Genomic DNA, 20,853 nt, shown 5'->3' with positions numbered 1-20,853 from the left:
GTGTACTCGAGAGCTGGTAATGTCCTGGAGAAAGCACTAGTCTTTGAATCACACCTCTAGCTCCCAAGTTCTATGATCCTGTTAGTCCTGGGTAAGTCACTGACTCCTAGAGTTAGAAAGAACTTCAGAGATTCCTACTCTAATAATCTGTACCTGAATAGGAATTCCCTCTACAACATCCATGACAATTAATCATTCAGGGTCCAATTAGAGACCTTAAGGGATGAACAACTCACTACCTCCTGTCCACTGATGCATAGCTTTAGTTGCTAAGATCTGTTTTAGGTCAAACTAAAATCTGCCTCTCTGATTTCCACCCAAAGCCAACTAAATTAATTCTAATCCCTCTTCCACAAGTCGACCATCAACTATTGAAGATAGTTATCATAGACCTCCTAAATCTTTTCCATATTATTCTTCTGTGTCCTGATCTCAAATTATCTCACTATCTTGAGCTCTCTACTCTAGATGAGCCCTTCCTAAAATGAACCCAAGAGAGTCCAGTTAAGGTCTGACCTAGGCAGAGCAAAGCAGTCAGAGTCTTTTACCTTCCTTAATCCTGGGTTTCCACATCCGTAAAATGGGATAATAGTTACAATGACTTCCCTACATCAGGAGGGAAGGAAAACATTTTGTAACCTTAAATATGAATGTGAGTTCCTATTGTCCTCTTCAAAGAGCCTTTGTTAAATATCTGTTTGCACATAGTGATGGGCTAAGCACTACGCAGCTAGTCACATGGACCTAAGATAAGGAGCCAGAAAAATTCCCTCCTCTAAATTAAAAAGAAAAGAAGAAAGAAAATACTATTCAAAAAAATTAAAATTCCTTTCTCCTGATGGCCATTCTCCCACAGTGGGAAAAAGTGATCCATACATATACATGAAAAGCCAGAAATTGTAGATATTAAATGTAGAAAGGAAAAGCTGGAGGCCCGGGTGAGAGTGAGGAAGGAGAAAAGAAGGGGAAGGAAGAGAAAAGGAGGACATCATGGGAAAGTGATGTACATATGAGGGAGACAAAGGAAGAGAATGCAATCAAGAATGAGGGAAAGCAGGGGCAGCTAGATGGCACAGTGGATAGAGCACCAGCCCTGGAGTCAGGAGTACCTGAGTTCAAAACTGACCTCAGACACTTAACACTCACTAGCTGTGTGACCCTGGGCAAGTCACTTAACCCCAATTGCCTCACAAAAAAAAAAAAAAGAACGAGGGAAAGCACAGGAAGGAGAAAGCCCAAAGAAAAAGAAACAGGGAGAGAGACACACACGGGAAGCCACATGAGGAGAGAAAGAGACAGAGACAGACAGACAGACAGACAGAGACATAGAAAGACAGAGACAGACAGACAGAGAAAGACAGAGAGGAGACACAGAGAGAGAGGGAGGGAGGGATAGAGGGAGATGGAAGTAGAGAAACACTCTGTAATTTATGAGGCGAATATTAGCCAAAGGTTAAGCTATTTACTTGAGCTGTGGGATTCAGGGTGATACTATTCATCACCTCTTGCCTCTTTACATTTTAAATTTAGGGTTACAGTTCACAAGTCTTCGACTGCTCTAATATCTAACTCCTCATCTGTTCCCCTTTGTATGGAATAACCAGAGCAATCCACTAGAAGAGAAATGATTCTCTGTAGGGCATTAGTGAGGGGAGGGACAGATAAAACCAAGCCAAGGGGTGTGCTAAATTACTGATCTGGAAGTTTCCATGACACCCTTGTTGCCTTAAGAGTTTAGGACCTAAGAAGAGAGGTGCCAGAATAAAATGACAGGGCTATGACCAAGTAACAGTGATAGGTCACAGTTTACAGTAAAGTATAACAGCTGAGTATCTGTCAGGACCACAGTAGTCTGAAACACATTGGGAAGGTATGTTTGTAAGTATATGGTCATGGTGGAGAGTTATAAGGGAAGATTGGACCACATTAAGAGTTTTCTTTTGGGGGCAGCTAGGTGGCACAGTGGATAAAGCACCAGCCTTGGATTCAGGAGGACCTGAGTTCAAATCTGGCCTCAGACACTTGACACTTACTAGCTGTGTGACCCTGAGCAAGTTACTTAACCCCCATTGCCCTACAAAAAAAAGAGTTTACTCTCATTGGACCAGTTCAGAATTCAATCAATCCATTAAAAAGTCAACATTTATTAAGTACTTAATATGATCTGGGCACTGTGCTAAGCACTGGCTTCAGATGGTCCAATTCAAGATGGAGGTGGTAGGGTTTCAGAAACATTTTGAAATGTGAGAAAGAGATCACTTGGTAAGTGGGGATTTTTTTTAAAAACTGTGTTTTGGGAGTTGTTCATCCTTCAACTGAAGTTGGGAGAGAGAAGCCTAGATGAAGGAGGCTTTGGACAGGTGTCCCCAAGGGGATAGGAGGGTGCAGCTGGAGAGGAAGCAAGTGCACCAAGTGTATCTCAGCATCGCTAATCTAGCTCAGGACCATAGTGGGGAAACAGCTGGACAGGACCTGCCCTTCAGCAGCTATTGGTCTCCCATCATGCTATCTCCTCCTCTCTCCCCTGGGACCATTGACAGTTCCACCTGGGAGAGATGGGCAATGGCCATGGAGTCATTCCCCAACAAAGAGGGGAGGAAAAAAGTTTCCAGCCACATTTGCTCAGCAGTTTTTCATACTTAATTAAGGCCCTCGTTATCCTGTCAAATCCTGATCGTTTCCTGGCAATATTAGCACTCCTCCTGGGGTATTCAAGGGCCCCAGCTTTAACAATGGTGTCTTTTCCATAATTATATTACCTTCATTTTGTTCGAACGGGCTATCTGTATTAGTTTATTACACTCGGTCCCTAATTACATGGCGCTTATATTTTTACACCTAAGTAATATGAAACAATAATCATTCTCAAAGAGGATCATTAGGATGATGTATTATCATTTAAATGCTCATAAAAATTAGAGTTGCCTCTTGTGGGGCAACAGTATCTAATTACCTTCCATCCAGCTTCTACTTCCTTTCTCCCACTCAAAGCAAGGCAGATTAGGTCTCTCTCCTTTGTCCCTTGCCCTTCAGTAGGCAGAGGGAAGTCTCACTGGTGTTCTACCCGAGTAACACTGGGGAATCAATGTTCCCTCAGATTTATCATTGCAAAATGATAGGATCTGGATGTAAACCCTATCACAACTCTAGGACCAGACTGTATGAGGATTTGGGCTAAAACTAAGAAGGGCTCCCCTTAAAGGGAGAGGGCAAAAGGTAGTGAAATGAGTGACCATGATAGGTTCTGTGATCTTCCCTGGATGTCTTCTCAAAAAGGGTTCATGTTATCTGGAGTGGTTTGGGTGTGTTGAGGTAATGGCATCTGGGAGATGGATCCTTCAATCCCAGAAAGTCCCATCCCATCGCAAGTACCATTTTCCCCTTGGGGACAACATGGGACAGTCTTAGGTGACTCCACTTCCCTTTGCCTCCTAGGGAATACAGCAATACCCACCCTTCTCACTCCTACCCTACTTTATCAGCTTCCATTAGGACTCTGGAGTTCCCAGCCCCACCTCCCCGGGGGTTGTTCTTTCAATTCCTGGCCAGAGTTGGCAGTTAATCAACTCCATTTTATTAGTATCTGTGGCCTAACATGATGAGAGCACAGATCCACTATGTACCTAAAGCCATAATTCTGGGATCTACCAAACATTTTGCCTGTATTTCTTGTATTAGATGTTAGAACTGACTAACAAACAAAGCATTATCGTGTAGTGGACCATACTAAAAGAGTATGTCAGGGCAGCTAGGTGGTGCAGTGGATAGAGAACCAGCCCTGGAGTCATGAGGACCTGAGATCAAATCCGGCCTCAGACACTTAACACACACTAGCTGTGTGAGCCTGGGCAAGTCACTTAACCCCAAGTTCCTCACCCCCCCCCCAAAAAAAGAGTATGTCAAAGGAAATATTGGGATGCATAACTATATTGTAAGTTACTCAGGGCAGCAACTAGGTCCCCCCCCCAACTCTATTCAATGCTATCAAGACCCTGGAATAGCATCAGAGAGGATGCTCTAAATCTGGGAGTTTTCCGATCAGTTATCCTCTCTATCCTCCTGAATTTTATTAGGATTGCACCTAACCAAGCTAAAACATCAATGGGTTTGGATCCTGAAAAGTATTTATTCTTAAAAATCTCAGGGAAAAGAAGCTCACTGAACCTTCATTATTACTCCTCCCAGAATCTCGTAAGCCACAGTGACAGAATCACAAATGGCTTTAATAGTTGGGAAGTTTTTTCCTTATGTCCAATCAAAATTCCATCCTTTGACCCTATTTCTGTCCTGCAACAAACAGAATAAGTCTAATCTCTCTTCCAAAAGACAGGCCTTCAAATATTTAAAGAAAATTGTGCCATCTTCAACATCAACGGTCCCTTCAATAAAACCTCATGTAGTTTCATGTCAAGGCCATTCACCATTCCAATTGCCCTCTTCTTCCTCCAGCTTATCAGCATCTTTCCTGAAATATGGTACCCAGAAGTGAATACAAAGCTCTAGTTGTGGTCTGGCCAGGGCAGAGTACAAGAAGCCCACCATTCAACTCATTCTAGACACTATAAACACTCATTCTCATAACACAGTAGTTTTTTTTGGCTGTCCCAAGACCCTGTTGATTCACATTGAGCTTGCAGTCTTACTGAAACCCACAGGGCTTTTGGGGATGAAATTCTTTGTAGCCATGCTTTCTCTTAGCTTATACTTGTCAAGTTAATTTTTTAACTCAAATAGAAGACTTTACATTTGTTCCTATTAACTTTCATCCTGTTGGATAAATCCAACAATAATCTAACATGAAAGTTGACAAGCCATGGCTCAAGGACCAAATCAGGCCCGCTGCCTGTTTTTTGTTTCATAGTTTGTTGACCCCCCCCTTCCCGGTCTAACCTGTTGAGATATTCTTGGTTCATTACTCTGTAAGTCAATGTGTTAGTCATTTGTCCTCCTTGATTTGGTGACATCTGAAGATCAGATAAAACATCGCCCTCCCTTACGTCTGACCTAAAGATGCACCGATCTAGCTTCATGGAGATGACTGGCTTATTTGTTTTAGTCAATCATTCCCCCATCCCTCAGTCGAATTTCCTTCTCATTCCCTTTGCACAGTACCCAGTCAGCCTCCTGAGAATGTGCGAGCCCTGTCTATCACTTCTGACGTAGCTGTCATTTCCTGGTCAGAGCCACCACGAAGCACCCTCAATGGCGTCCTAAAGGGCTATCGGGTCATCTTTTGGTCTCTCTACATGGATGGGGGTGAGTATGTGAGGATCTCAGTTTTTAGGGTGGTGAGAAAAGGGGGGCAGGTGTTGTCTTCTTCAAACAGACCTGCATTTCTCCTCCAAGTGGGAAGGAAGGGGTCATGCAAAATAACAACCCCTGCTCTGCTCCATTCACTATTCCAGGTGGGACTAGGTTATTATAAGAAGTGGGAAGATGGTCCACTCAAGGGCTACTCATACTAATTTCAAGGCCAGGCCAGGTGGAAATAAGTATTAGTTTTATATACAGTAATAGTGGTGAATAATGGCCAAGAAAATACAAAGTGTTATATAATCCTTCCAAAATTTTCTATTTGCTTTCGAATAGACATCTCCCATCTCCATACCTTTGCAGTGGCTGTCTCCCATGCCTGGAAAGCTTTCCCTCATAACCTCTGACTAGTAAAATCCCTGACTACCTTTAAGAATCAACCCAAGAAGGGCAGCTAGGTGGTTCAGTGGATAGAGCACCAGCCCTGAATTCAGGAGGACCTGAGTTCAAATCCTGTCTCAGACACTCAACAATTACTAGCTGTGTGACCCTAAGCAAGTCACTTAACCCCAATTGCCTCACCAAAATAAAAAAATAAAATCAACCCAAGCGGGGCAGCTAGGTGGCACAGTAGATAGAGCACTGGCCCTGGATTCAGGAGGACCTGAGTTCAAATTCGGCCTCAGACACTTGAGATTTACTAGCTGTGTGACCCTGGGCAAGTCACTTAACCCTCATTGCCCCATAAAAACAAAAACAAAAACAAAAAAATCAACCCAAGCACCATCTCCTGAAGGAGGCCTTTCCTGGTCCACTCCCATCTCCCAGCTGTTAGTGTCTAAAGCTACCTTCCATCTAGCCTGTATTTATCATGTGTATGCCAACTTATGCATATGTTGGCTCCTCCATTAGAATATTGGCCCCACCCGCCTCATGACAGAGAAGTGATGGATTCAAGATGTAGAATAAGATACATGTTCTCGGGCATGGCCGGTTCAATGAATTTGTTTTGCTTGACCATGTATATTTGTTGGGAGGGTCTTTTTTTTTTTTGTCCTTTTATTGTTCACTGAGAGAACAATAAAAATAGAAGTGGAAGAGAGAAAATAAATGCTTGCTATTCAGAAAAATAATAAAATTAATTTTAAACAAAAGAATGTTAGCTTCTTGAGGCAAGGCGTTTCTTGAGTGCAAAAGGTACTGTGCTAAGCATTGGAGATAAAAAGGCAAAACATTAATTCCTGCCCTCAAAAAGCTTAGATTGGAGGGTGCAACATACAAGCAGATAAGTAAATACAAGATCATGGGAAGAGCAAAGAGGAGTAATAACTCATGGGATCAAGAAAAGGGTTTCGCCAGAGGTGGCAGCTGGGTTGCCCTTTGAAAGAGGCGAAAGAATCATACAAGCTAAGGTGAAAAGGGAGAGTATTCTGGGTAAGAGAAGGAGAAGAACACAGAAAGGGGAGATGGGATACCAGTTTGGGGAAACTGTAAACGCACCAGTTCAACTGGAACGTAGTAGGTTGGAAAGGGAGAAGATTGTGAAAGAAGTCTTGGCAAAGAGGCCAGAGTCAGACTGAGAAGGATTTAAATGCCAAATTGAGGGATTCATATTTTATTCCAGAGGCACTGGAGAGCCATTGAAACTTCTTGAACAAGGGAGTGATGTGGTCGGTCCTATGCTTTCTTGATAGCTGTATGGAAAATGGATTGGAAAGGAGGGACGATCTGGAAGCAGAAAAACCAATTAGGAAACTATCCCAGTAATCTAGGAGAGAAGTGATGAGGGCCTTTCCAGGTTTAGCTTCTGAATTATCTTATCCTGATACTAAAATCAGTTTTCATTCCCTAATGGTTCACAATGTATAGACCTGGTCCAGAAGACTGGGCTAGAAACCAGGGAAAGACCAGCAGGGGATTGGATGTTTGCTCCGGGTCACCCACAAAATGGATGACCCACGTGCAGATCACTGGGAGCTGACTGTTTTTACACTCTAACTATACACACAGCCAGGTCTCTGGGTTTCGGTTTTCTCTCCCTGGGACCCCACCCATTGTCCAGGCAGTTGCCCTAAATTCTTTCATCTGTAAAGAAATAGGGGACCAGGGGTAGCTAGGTGGCACAGTGGATAAAGCACTGACCCTGGATTCAGGAGGACCTGAGTTCAAATCTGGCCTCAGACACTTGACACTTACTAGCTGTGTGACCCTGGGCAAGTCACTTAACCCTTATTGCCCCGCAAAAAAAAAAAAGAAAAAATAGGGGACCTGAGAGTTTTTCCCCAAACAAATGCTCTGTAGTTTTGGGGATGAGGCATGTGGGTGCGAAAGAGAGCCCTACTGACAGAGTCAGTGGGAAGCTGGAGTCTAGGCCATAAGAATATTGCTTTCCCAGGCTAGCCCCTTTCTTGCCAGCCATGAGAGCAGAGGCCCAAAGGATCCCAGGGCCTACACTGTGGGTCCCTCCCATCACTGTGTCACTCTGCTCCTCTCCCAAAGTGGGGACCATCAATACAGGTGCAAAGGCCAGGCTGGAATGAGGACAATGCAGAGGATGTGGTAAGTACAGCTTTATCCACAGGCTGGTCCCCTGGGGGTAGGAGGAAGAGAATCGTGGCCCAGGATCTAAGATTGGCAACAGAACAGCCTCCGACAACCTCCACTCATCTTGTGTCTCTCTTTTGGCAGAATGGGGAGAGATGCAGAACATCACCACCACACGGGAGCGGGTGGAGCTCCGGGGCATGGAGAAGTTCACCAACTATAGCGTGCAGGTACTGGCCTACACCCAGGCTGGGGATGGCGTCCGCAGCAGCGTGCTCTACATCCAGACCAAGGAGGACAGTAAGTGTCCTTGCCCCACCACACACACGCACAGACATAAACACACATAGACATACACATATATACACAGACATATACATGCACACACACACACATATACATACATAAACACCCTCTCCTTGGCTTCTCTACCCAAGACAGCCTGATGTCAGCCTTAAGACCTTTGAAGGGGCAGAAAGCATCCACCTGTGGATAGACTTGACAGACCTATCGGAAGCCACCATCAGATCAAGCTCCTTTTGAAGAATCAGAGTTATAGACCTTGAAGGACAAAGTCATAGCTAGGGGATCAGCCATTCAATTGGATTCAATTCTACAAACATTTATTGAGCGTCTACTGGGTGCTAGTGAGATACAAAGACTGAAGAATGATACAATCCCTACCCTCAAAGAGCTTATCTTCGGGGAGTGGAGGGAAGCGGGGTTACAGAGGTAAGGTAGGGAGTAGTGACGGAGAGGAGAGATGAAGAGCACATTGTGAGAAGCAAACCTTTTTTTAGCTTAAGAGATCAAGGAAGGCTTCATGGAAGAGGTGATACCCAATCTGAACCTTGAAAGAAAAGAATTCTGAAAGACAGAGAAAAGGAGAACATTCTAGTCATGGGGAAAGGGCGTATGGGGTGACCTCCATAAATGTACATTCATTCAGTACCTTCTAAGTGAAAGGCACAATACTAGGTACTAGGGATAGAAAGGAAGGAAAGATTCGTTTCTTAAATACCCTGTATGTGCTGGGCACTGTGCTAAACGCCTTACAAATGTTATCTCATTTGAACCTCACAACCACCCTGAGAGGTAGGTGCTAATATTATCCCTATTTTGCAGTTGAGGAAACCAAGGCAGACTGGTTAAATGACTTGCCTAGGGTCACACACCCAGTAAGTGTCTGAGGCTGGATTTGAATGCAGGTCTTTCCTGACTCTAGGCCCAGCACTCTATCCACTCTGCCTCCTGGCTACCTCTATGTTAAACTGGGACTAGGGACTAAACCTGTGATTTCATTAGTATAAGGAACTCCCAAGGGAGGAAAAGCATTGTATTAATACAGGTAGGCCCCTTCTATGAGACCAATCATCTTTTTTTAAGCATAAAAGTATGTTATTATTTTCTACTTACATGTAGAGAGAGTTTTCAACATTTGTTTTTATAAGATTTCTAATTTCAAATTTTTCTCCCTCCCTCCTCCCTTCCTAAAACAGCAAGCAATCTGATATAGAGACCAATCATCTTACAGAGTTCCTGTACTGGGTCATGGTCACACAGGCAGTTCATATCAGAGACCTTGCTTAGTAGGCCAAACTGCCTTTCTATAAAGACGAATGAGATACGGTCCTCACCCTCAAGGAGCTTCCAGTCTAATACCAGAGATAAGCAAGGGCACAATTAACTGTAATGCAGACTAGAATCTGACACATTCACTAGTGGAACGAAGTTCCTTGAGAGATGCCAGGAAGAATTATTTCTAGCCAGAGGGGTCAGAGGAAATATCATGAGAGAGGGGGCACCCAACTGTTCCTCTGGAGGGTAGGAAGGATGGTGCGTTTTTCCCCACCACCCAATAATACACCCAGTAAGAGAACAGATATTTGGAGAGGCTAGAGGGTGGAGACCCCTGAACTGGGGCTCATATATATACTGAGCCAGCTCAGAATCAGCCCCTATCGCCACCCCTCAGGCAGAGGGGGAGGGGGCTGCCCTGGCTCTCCCTCCACAGACACCCCTAGGCCGGCCTTCTGAGATGTTTGTCCCCTTCAGTACTACCCGTGGGGCTCACTGTCACCCAATTGTCCCTGGATCCAAATGCCGGGTCCCCAAGGCCTCTGAGACCAGCCTTCAAATTAAAGCTGTTGCCCTCTCTACACATCTCCCCCATGCTGCAGGGAGAGCAATATTAAGGAGCCCCACTCCTGCTGCCATTAAAACCCCTCCTGTTTGGGTGTCATGGGGTTGGGGTCAGCCCAAAAGGACCCAAGCTGCTGGGCAGCAGATGCTGAAAGGCCCATCAAGGTATTGTTGGGATAAGCTGGTCAAGCACATTAGGGGATTAAGGTCACAGATGTTCTGGGACAGTTCCAGCTCCCCCACCTACCCTCCCCCCACCTTAGGGAGCAGAAGGGAAAGGCAACTCCTTTCCTTGATGCCTAAGGGCTGGCAGAAATTGGGGTGCCTGAGCACAGTAAAGAGGGGAGGCCTCTGTACCCAGGCCTGATGTTGTTCTTGAGCTAGAACCTGTCAAGGATGTGGCCCCTCTTTCCTTCCTGAAGTCACAGCCTCAAGTACTCACATGGGGTGGGGTGGGGGGGTGACCTCATATTTACACTGTCTTCATTTGATAAGAAATGGGAGAAGACCAAAGAACTGAGACCCCTTCCTCAAGGGTTCTGGCAGTCTTCTCACCCTGACCATTTACAGGGCAACCCACAGGCAATGAGGAAGGTTGGAGAGGGAGAAGAGGAGAGAAGAGAGGGAAGAAGGATCAAAGAGGGAAGTCTTCACTCATTGTGACCATTGACTTAGGTTCTCCTGATTCTTTTTTTTTTTTTTTTTATTGAGGCAATTGGGGTTAAGTGACTTGCCCAGGGCCACACAGCTAGTAAGTGTTAAGTGTCTGAGGCCGGATTTGAACCCAGTTACTCCTGAATCCAGGGCTGGTGCTCTATCTACTGCGCCACCTAGCTGCCCCTATTCTCCTGATTCTTAAGATCAAAGAATCATTAAAGCCTAGGATGATGAGACTTTAGACACACTGTGCATCTTAGCGGATGGAATGTTGGCTTTGGAGTCAGGAAGGCAGGGTTCTAACCCTGTTCCAAACACTCACTAGCTGTATGACCCTGGGCAAGTCACTTCACCTCTCTCTGCCTCCATTTCCTCATCTGTAAAATGGATATAAAAAAATAGCACCTCTCTCCCAGGGTTGTTGAGATGGTCAAACAAGATAACACATGTACTTGGTAAGTCTTTGCAGTGTTACATAAATGATAGCTGCTATTATTATTAAAGGGCGAGAGCCACAAGAAAGCTCATTGGGCATGAGTGGCAGATGAGACCAGAGACAAGGAAGGCAGACAGAGCAGAGCCTCATTATAACCCCCAGTCTCATCCTGACCTCACTCTGCCCCCAGCCTCAGCCCGGTCACTGCCACACTTTACAGTCTTTTGAAATGTTAGGTAAATGTCAGCTGTTAGCTTTATTTCCCCAGGGTGGCACTCCACCCTTCCCTTGGCTCACCTGACCTTCTTCCCCACTCAGTTCCAGGTCCCCCTGCTGGAATCAAAGCTGTCCCTTCATCAGCCAGCAGTGTGGTTGTGTCCTGGCTACCTCCCACAAAACCTAATGGCGTGATCCGCAAGTACACCATCTTCTGCTCCAGTCCTGGGTCCGGACAGCCGGTGAGTAAACCTCCAGGAATGCCCCTGCCGGGCATGGCCCCCTGGGTACAGTCAGAGGCCTGGTGCTTCTAGGAGAATGAGGTGCCAAGCTGACCCAATGAGCTGTGAGAGAGGGCGGTAGGAGCAAGGGAAAGAGTATGTCCTTCTGCTATCTAGGTTGCCACCAACTAACAGGTGTGCCTCTGGGAACTTACCGAGATTTTATCCTGGGTCACATTTATGGTCCATACGATTAAGTTCCATGTGCCAGAGGGTCACAGCCAGGTGAGGAGAATGCAGGACGAGGCCAGGTTCAAGAGCTCCTACGTAGGCCTCCAGGGTTACACAGACCCAGAGAATCTCAGCGAGACCTGAGGTCTGACAGATCAGCACCGACACACACAGTGACATCTCCATCTACAGATCTTCTGGGACAAAGTAAACCAACTTAGCCTGGCCTGAGGGAAGATGGGAAGAGATCTGGGACCAGGCAAGGGAAGTTCCATTCTCTTCACCACTAGGTCAGTAGTAGCCATGCCTGAGGAAGAAATGATGGGCAAGGTAAGGTATAAACCTAAGCAGGGAGTCAAAACCTGGGCCTGGTTAAAGAGAGGCCCTCCCAGGGGCAGCTAGATGGCTCAGTGGATAAAGCACCGGCCCTGGATTCAGCAGGACCTGAGTTCAAATCCGGCCTCAGACACTTGACACTTACCAGCTGTGTGACCCTGGTCAAGTCATTTAACCCCCACTGCCCCGCCCAAAAAAAAAAAAGGCCCTCCCCCTAGGCTCTGATATCCAATCACGGAGGGTCAGGAAATGGAGGAAGCTGGGGAAAGAGGCCATTCTGGAGAGACACTGGAAGGATTCTGTGTGGGACCAAGAGGGCTGGGGACCCAGCACACCCTGTCTTCTTCCTTTGTTCCCTCTAGGAGTGATGGGGCATGCACCCAGGTCCCAGACCCCCCCCTGTGCCTTTTGTACTATTTTTGCGTTTTCTGAATTACAAAGGGAATAGTAGGAAGGTACCCTCTTCATTAAGAGTAGTCAGCACACACACAGTGTGGAAAATCCCAGGGCTAGAGCAAGAATCATTCCCATTTGGGACCCGAGCGTCTTAGTTCCCAGGGAGGCAATCAGGTCAGGAGATAGTGACCCCAAAGCACTGAGGCAGGAGCCAATGGCCTCTATGTACTTTTGTTAAGTAAACGTGGGCATGTTTTGGGGTCCATGGATATGTGGAAGTGAAGTGTGTGTGTGTGTGTGTATACTATATATATACTATATACATTCACACACACCATATACTTCTGCACACACCTAATACATTCCCACACTCACATGCATAGATATGTGTATGAAGGTATGAGGTAAGTGTGTGCAAAAGTATATGGTGCGTATGTATGAATGGGTAGACTTAATATATGTGGTCCTGTACACAGTGTCACATATAAGATATAGGAGGGTGGGTGGATCTACTCGCCACCTTGTACAAAATGGCAGCAGAGGCACCCAGGAGCAGGCCAGGGTGACTGTCAGAGATACAGGAATTTTAGCCAGATGCTTTGAAAACTACAGTCAAAGGCAGAACAGCCAGGGTCATGGTGAGCTGCCATGTGTATCCTCTCTAACCTGGGCCTGCACAGGGTCAAGATACTCACAAATAAATGGGTAGATGTGTTTATGCCATTGCAGACACACACATGCCCACAGAGAGCTCTCCACACAAATGTGCAAACCTTCAAGAATTCACAGGTACATACATGTGACAGCAGCATCCTCATGAATATCCAGGACTGCCCCCCTCCCAGGGTCCTTCTGGGTCAGAAGCCATACTCCCCATTAGAAAGGCAGCAAGGGAACTCACCCCAGGGCTTGGGAAGCCAGGTCTTGCCCCACACTTCCCCACCAGGGGCCATTAAAGAGGACTTGAGATGAAAAGGAATATGCTCCCCTCCCTTTCCCCCTTTCAAAATCCACCAGGTCCTTCAAAGCTGGAGGCTCTGGCCCATGTGTGTGCCTAGGCAGCCGAGCAGGAAATTACCTTTACAATTGGAGCATGGAAAGTGTCCCCCCACACCCTCACCCCACTGGTGTCTGTCTCTTGGTACATGCACGTCTGACCATGTCTGCATCTCAGTCTGTGCCCAGGCTGTGTGAATGTGTGTGTGTGTGTGTGTGTGCCCGAGCTGGGTCTGCACGTGTGCCCATGTGCGTACGCCAGAGGCTGTGACTGCAAAGATAACTAATTATTCTCTCCCTCTGGTCCTACTACCCCCATCTGTTCCCCGGACTGGTCCCCCTCCCCAGCACTCTGCGCCAGTTTCAAAGGGTCCCTGGCGCCATCCTCCTCTCCCTTCCCCGGGGCTGACCAAAAAATAAAATAAAATGAAAGCCAGCCCCATCCCGTCTGTGCCAGGGAAGAGGTTGACAGGAGGTCTGCAAACTGGTGCTTATCAAAAGCTCCTTCTCAAATTCATTTCAATATCTGAGCCACTGGTTTCCAAGGCAACATAATCTTTTCATCAAAGCAACTGGTAAAGCCACTGGGATCCGATATTGTTTTGTTGGCAACTTGTCAAAACTGTCATTTGGTTAAAATATAGATATATATGTATACGTGTATACATGCACATATATAACATGTGGAATGGCTGTGGCGATCTATAGCGTGGCTAATAATAATTAATAAAGGGCTACTGAGCAAGGACCTCTCCTTCCCCTTCCTTGTTTCTTCCCCTCCCAAGGTTCACTGCTGGAAAAATGAAAGGGTAGTAATTAAAAGGTGGGACCAGGGGACATAGCTCTAATGTAGACTAAGGCAACCACTGCTGTTCAGAGTTCTGAGCTCTTTGCTTTGGAAAGGAGAGTTCTTAATTCCCTATTCTCTCCATTCTCACCGCACACACTTTTCATGCTGTGAACCTACACACATAATCCATGTGCCCTGAAACCACAACAGGCCCCTGGTCAGGGGTCGCTCCGGTGAATTTGAGGTGTCATTCATTGCCTCATAGGAGCAAAGACTCCGGAGCTGAGACGAACCCCAAAGACCATCAACTCTAACCCTTTTGTTTTACAGATAAGGACAGAGAGTGACTTGCCCAAGGTCATACTGTATAGACAAAAAACAGTCTTAGGAACTGGGCTCAATATAAAATGAGGGGGTTGGACAAGATGGCTTGAGCTCTATTCCAGTTGTAGCGATCCTATGCCCTGCCTTAGAGTATCTGGCCCTCCAACTTCAGATCTGTGCTTTTCCACTAATTCTGTTCTCCCGAGCAGGCCAGATGTGTTCTGGGATGCTAAACCACTGGGCTGAGTGCCCATGGTTTCTGGACCCTAATAATTCCTTTCCACTCAGGCAAGTGCAAACAGGACAGGTTGCCCCTAGATGGATGCTTTTTAGGGGAGTATACACACACACACACACACACACACACACACACACACTTTCCAGGCTAGCTGGGTACCCTCTCTGCCCCAGGAAAGATGGAGAAGTCAGAGGTTTGGGGTCTAGATAATCATCTCTGTTTGTCTCTCTCCTCTCCTATCCCAACCCACCCCATCCATTCCATCCAGGCCCCCAGTGAATATGAGACAAGTCCGGAGCAGCTGTTCTACCGGATCGCTCATTTGAATCGAGGGCAGCAGTACATGCTGTGGGTAGCAGCTGTCACCTCTGCTGGCCGGGGCAACATCAGTGAGAAGGTGACCATCGAGCCAGCTGGAAAGGGTAAGGAGGATATGGGAGAGGAAAGGGGGGCAGAAAGATGTCGCTATAGAAAGTTTCAGAACCCCCAGATCAGGCAGTCTTCCCTTTTACACACACACACACACACACACACACACACACACGCCTCCCCCCAGAGCCTGAGCAGCCTTCCTCAGTTATGCAAGGCATTGTCTGTCCTGCCCCCCTCCCCCCCCCCACCCCGAGCATCTTGTCCCAGACACCCTCCCTGCTCTCCTCTCTGTGCTGATTGGAGCTCAGCCCTTGCCAGCATCCACAAAGAGTGAGCCTCTGCTGCCCCCTGACTCCAAGAATCCCTCACAACCACCTGCTCCGCCCCATAACTCCCATCTCCTGCAGACCCTGGCAGGACTAGTCCTGAGCCCCCTCTTCTCAGTTCTCAAGCCTCCCTCCACCCCAATCCTCTGCATTTGGAACATTCAGCACCATTCTGCCCTCACCCTAAGGGGCTCAGCCTTGTCTCCCCAGGCTCACTCTCCCCACTATAGAGGACGGGAGCATTTTACATCCACTGAATAGAGTTATCTATAAGCTACCAGAGTTAAAGGGACCAGTTACAGTTTATAAAATCTCTAGTTCAGTGCCCTCATTTTATAGATGAGGAAAGAAATGGGCCACAGGGAGAGACAGTGACTTGGCCAAGGTCACCTGCGAGGCACATTCCCTCCCTCCATCCATCACCCCTTTCCCAGTCCTTGTTCTCAGAACAGTAACCAGATCAATACCACCTTTCCTGTAAAGGACATGACCACAATCACTACTTCCTCTAGATTCCCTGTCCAGAATGCTCCTCCCTGGCCACTTCCCTGACAGTTGTATTCCCCTATTAGAATGTAAGATCCTTGAGGGCAGGACATTTTATTGTTTGCTTGTATCTAGATCCCCAGCACTTACCACAGTGCCTGGTACATAGTATGTCCTTAATAAATGTTTTTTCATTCATTCATCCACTTACAAGCCACTAAGTGGTTGTCGAGAATCCAGAGAAATCCCTAATTTTAAGAGTCCTAATCTTTACCCTCAAGGGCAGCTAGGTGGCCCAGCCAGCCCTGGAGTCCAAAGGACCTGAGTTCAAATCCAGCCTCAGACACTTAGTAGCTGGGTGACCCTGGGCACATCACTGAACTTTGTTTGCCTCAGCTTCTCATCTGTAAAAATGAACTGGAAAAGGAAATGGCAAACCATTCCTGTATCTTTGCCAGGAAAACCCCGAAAGGGGTCATGAAGAGTCAGACAGAACTGAAAACAATAGAACACCACAATCCTTACCCCACAACGCTTAGCCTGCAACCGCAATACCTGCATCTCTGATGTATCCCTGGCATGAGGCATCTTCCTCAGATTTTTCCTCAGCCTCCCTGAGCCCTCCTCCAGGTCCTGTTTCCATCCCCAAGAGAGAAAGAGGAACAAAATACAAACAAGCTCTGAATTAGACAGTAAGTGGGTCAACCAGCATTCATTAAGTGCCTTCTACTGTGCCAAGCACTGGGGATACAAAGTAAGGCAAGAACAGTCCCTGCCCTCAAGGAGTTTACATTCTAATAGGGATCATAGAAATAGGTACACACACACACACACACACACACACACACACACACACTAGAGGGAAGAGAATAGAGAAAGGGAAGACACTAGCAGCTGGAGGGACTGGAGAGGGTAGAATCTGAGCTGAGTCTTGAAGGAAACTAGGAGAATCTAAGAGCATTCTAGACATAGGCTTGAAAGTAAGTGCCTGGGGCCTAGGATGGTGTCAAGGACAACCTCCCTTGGCCAGCTACAACCAGCAACAATCATTTAGTAAGCGTTTACCATGTTCAGGCTGTTCTACTTGGTGCCAGACGCTGCCCCTCCCCAACCCAAATACCCATACTTAGTCCCTGCCAACTCTCAACCTCTCCTTCCTCTCATGTCCTTTGTAGGTAATCTCTATTTTCTAAGCAAATAGAATTCAATTCATTTCGATGAGATTTATTTAGTACCTAATGTTTTCCAGGGCACTCAGTAACAATATAAGAGAAGTACAAAAATAATGTTAGGTGAGGTCTGAGGAAGAAGAGATGATCACCAAATGAGCTGGCCAGAGAACACTTCATTGAGGAGGTGGTACCAGAGCAGAGTCTGAAATGGTCCTTCCATACTAAAAATATTCTCTCCAATGGTACAGATTACAGTCCATCCATGCTTCTCATCCTGTGCTGACATTTCTCTATCTCCTTCCATCAGTCCTTAACAGGAGTTCTATTCAACCTGTGTGAAGCCTTCCTCTACATCAGGGGTTCTTAATCTTAGATCAAAGGACCTCCTGGGGCCCATGAACTTGAATGGAAAAAAACCACATCATTAATTTCTCTAAACCTCTAACTGAAATTTAGTATTTTCTTCTATTTTGAAAATAGACAACAGAACCAGACCACCAAAGGGTCCATGACACATTAAAAGTTAAGGACCACCACCCCCCCCCCGCCAAAAATTAATTAATTAATTATTTTTAAAAAGCTAAGGACCCATGGTCTCCATCTCTTGCCAAAATATAGACACCAGTGGAGCACACTGTCTTACCATGTAGTCTAGAAACAGTTGAAAGAGAGAAAAATTTGGAACTCAAAATCTTACAAAAATGAATGTTGAAAACTCTATTTACATGTAATTATAAAAAAATTAAAATACTATTAAGATGGAAACAGTTGAAAAAACTATGTGATTCTGAGTACCTTCTTGCCCCCTATCTAACTACTTCTGTCACCATCACTCAAAAGGTCATTTTGTGTCTTTGCTTCATGAGTTGCCCTGGCCAAAGAATTAATTACCTAGTTCTCTCATTTGTGGTGAGCCTCTCGGTTCTTAGCTAGGCTAGCCTTGGACAACAGATACAAACTGTCACCAGAACCATACTTGAAACCTTTCCTCACGATATAATATTCCAGGGCTTGAGCTTCAATGGCATACCAATTGAGAACCCAGCATCATTTCCATGACATAATGAGACAATCAGAGTAGAACTTTAGATGTTTACAGAAAAAGAGAAGCAAAGTATTTCCTTCTATCATCCATTATCACCATCCAATCACCAACTAGCCATGGTACCACCCTTATTTGATTCCCCACCCCACCCCCAATTATAACTTTTTTAAGCTTTGTTGTTGTCCTTAGCTTTCTTAACTAGTTTCAGCTCATTCTAAGCACTGGTGGCTCCTGACACTGGTTTTTCTTCCATCTTCTGTACAAACCTTGTTAAAAATCTTGTGTCTTTGTAAGATGATTACTAAGAGTTTCTCATCCCTCCTGAACTGAGTCACTCTGTAGAATATGAAAACAGGGAATCCTACCTGCCCTCTCACTGAACCTTTTGAATTCTACAAAAGCTAGGGAGTCTGTCAAACAATGCCCAGTTTTCCTTAATTTCTCTATAACAAATACTAACAGGGCATGATAACTTCTTCCCAAGGGTCTCATCATTTCTACTTCAACAGCTAGTTCCTAGTCATTGGTGAGTAACAGGACCAGAATAACATTTCCTGATGTTGCTCCTTCCCTCTTCTGCAAAATGAAATCATCATTAAAGCAAGCCAAGAAATCACTAGCCTTTCTACTTTGGGAGAGAGAGAAGAGTTTCATTAATAGCTGACTTAATAATTAAAGCCTCCCATCATTACTATATATACACTTGTGATCTATTTCCTGAATTCCTTATCTATTTCCTCCTTCTGTCCAGGTGTCTGTTGTATATTCCATTGACAACATTGATTCTTCTTATCTCTCCTTTGATCTTCACCCAAATGCTCTCCACTGTGCATTCCTTCTCTCGTGCTTGGATTTCCTCACATGGGTGTATCTTATACTCACATTGCACTCCTCCTCATTTTTTCCATATAAATATTTTATTATTTTCCAGTTACATTTAGAGATAGTTTTCAACATTTGTTTTTATAAGATTTCTAGTTTCAAATTTTTCTCCCTCCCTCCCCACTCCCCAAGACAGCAAGTAATCTGATATAGGTTATATATGTACAACCACATTAAACATATTTCTGCATTAGTCATGTTATGAGAGAAGAATCAGAGCAAAAAGGCAAAACCTCAAAAAAGAAAAACAACAACAAAAACAAGAGAAATAGTATGGTTCGATCTGCATCCATATTCAATAGTTCTTTTTTTTTCTGGATTTGGAGAGCGTTTTCCATCATGAGTCCTTTGGACCATTGTATTGCTGAGAAGAATCAAGTCTATCACAGATGATCAACACACAATGTTGTTGATACTGTGTACAGTGTTCTCCTGATTCTGTTCATCTCACTCATCAGTTCATGCAAGTCCTTCCAGGTTTCTCTGAAATCCACCTGCTCATCATTTCTTACAGCACAATAGTATTCCATTACATTCATATACCACAGCTTGTTCAGCCATTCCCCAACTGATGGGCAACCGCTCAATTTCCAATTCCTTGCCACCACAAAAAGAGCAGCTATAAATTTTTTGTACATGGGGGTCCTTTTCCCTTTACTCCTCATTTTTTATCTCTTCTCTTCATTTTAAATGAAGTCAACCCTTTCAAAGTCATGCTCTAAACACAAGTCTAGTCTCATTAAATCTTTTGTTTTGTTTTGATTTGGTTTGGGGTTTTAGTTTTGTTTTGGATTTTTTTTGCAGGGCAATGTGCCCAGGGTCACGCAGCTAGGAAATGTCAAGTGTTTGAGGCTGGATTTGAACTCAGGTCCTCCTGAATCCAGGGCCAGTGCTTTATCCACTGTGCCACCTAGCTGCCCCCTGTCTCACTAAATCTTAATTGCACCTATGAGGTCAAATTTGCCTCCTTACACTAGGATCTCTAGCTCAATTTTCTTGTTTTCCATACATTGTGTATTTTTGTGTAGACATCTGAGTCCATGTGGTTTTTGTCATCTCCTTTCTTGGATTTTGTCTCCTGTGAATAATTAGGTGACACAGTGAGGAGAGCAATGGACCTGGAGTTAGGAAGAACTAAAATGAAATCCAGCCTCAGACACTTCCTACCTATGTGATCCTGGGAAAATCACTTAACCTCTGCCTGCCCCAGTTTCTTCATCTATAAAAATAGGATAATAGCACCAATAGGTTGTTAAGAGGATCAAATGAGATAACATTCGTAGAGCACTTTGCAATACTTAAAGTGCTATATGAATGGTCACTTCTATCATCATCATCATCCCTACATTATAGCCTTCTTCTTATATTCTTTCTTTATGGGATCTAGCTTGGTAGATACACATATCTGTACATAGTTCCCTTCCCCTCACAGCTTCCCTTTCAATATCACTGAAGCCAAGAGAGAAGAGAGTATAGAAAAGGATTTTGCAGTGACTGACAGCAACAAAAGTGATAGAGAGGTCTAAGGAGAGGAGGGCTGAGAAAAAGCCATCAGATCTTGATTCATTCTGAAACCAGATTGTGAAGGGTTGAGAGGAAAGTGGAAAGTGGAAAAGTGGAGGCTGTAGTGGAATCACTGAGACAGTCTATACCAAGGTGTGGAAGGCTCTTGAACCTGTACTGCAAGAGGGAATACCTATACCCATCAAGGAAAGCAGTGAAAACTGAAATATGAAAGTTTATTCAGTGAGTGCTTTATACTTTTTGAGGATTCTTTATATAATTCTCAT

At 45.2% G+C, this 20,853-nt stretch overlaps 1 protein-coding gene across 1 annotated transcript in view; it reads left to right on the top strand.

Annotated features, from left to right (window-relative positions):
- The window catches only part of DSCAML1 (DS cell adhesion molecule like 1), a 529,481-nt gene that overhangs the window by 488,237 nt on the left and 20,391 nt on the right, over window positions 1-20,853 (top strand). The window contains 4 exon segments of the mRNA XM_043998101.1: window positions 5,110-5,256; window positions 7,942-8,097; window positions 11,351-11,490; window positions 15,049-15,202. Of these exon segments, the coding sequence (XP_043854036.1) occupies window positions 5,110-5,256; window positions 7,942-8,097; window positions 11,351-11,490; window positions 15,049-15,202 (597 nt within the window).

This window comes from Dromiciops gliroides, chromosome 3 (assembly GCF_019393635.1).
Source record: "Dromiciops gliroides isolate mDroGli1 chromosome 3, mDroGli1.pri, whole genome shotgun sequence".
Lineage (NCBI taxonomy): Eukaryota > Metazoa > Chordata > Mammalia > Microbiotheria > Microbiotheriidae > Dromiciops > Dromiciops gliroides.
This window is presented reverse-complemented; position numbering and strand designations above follow the sequence as displayed.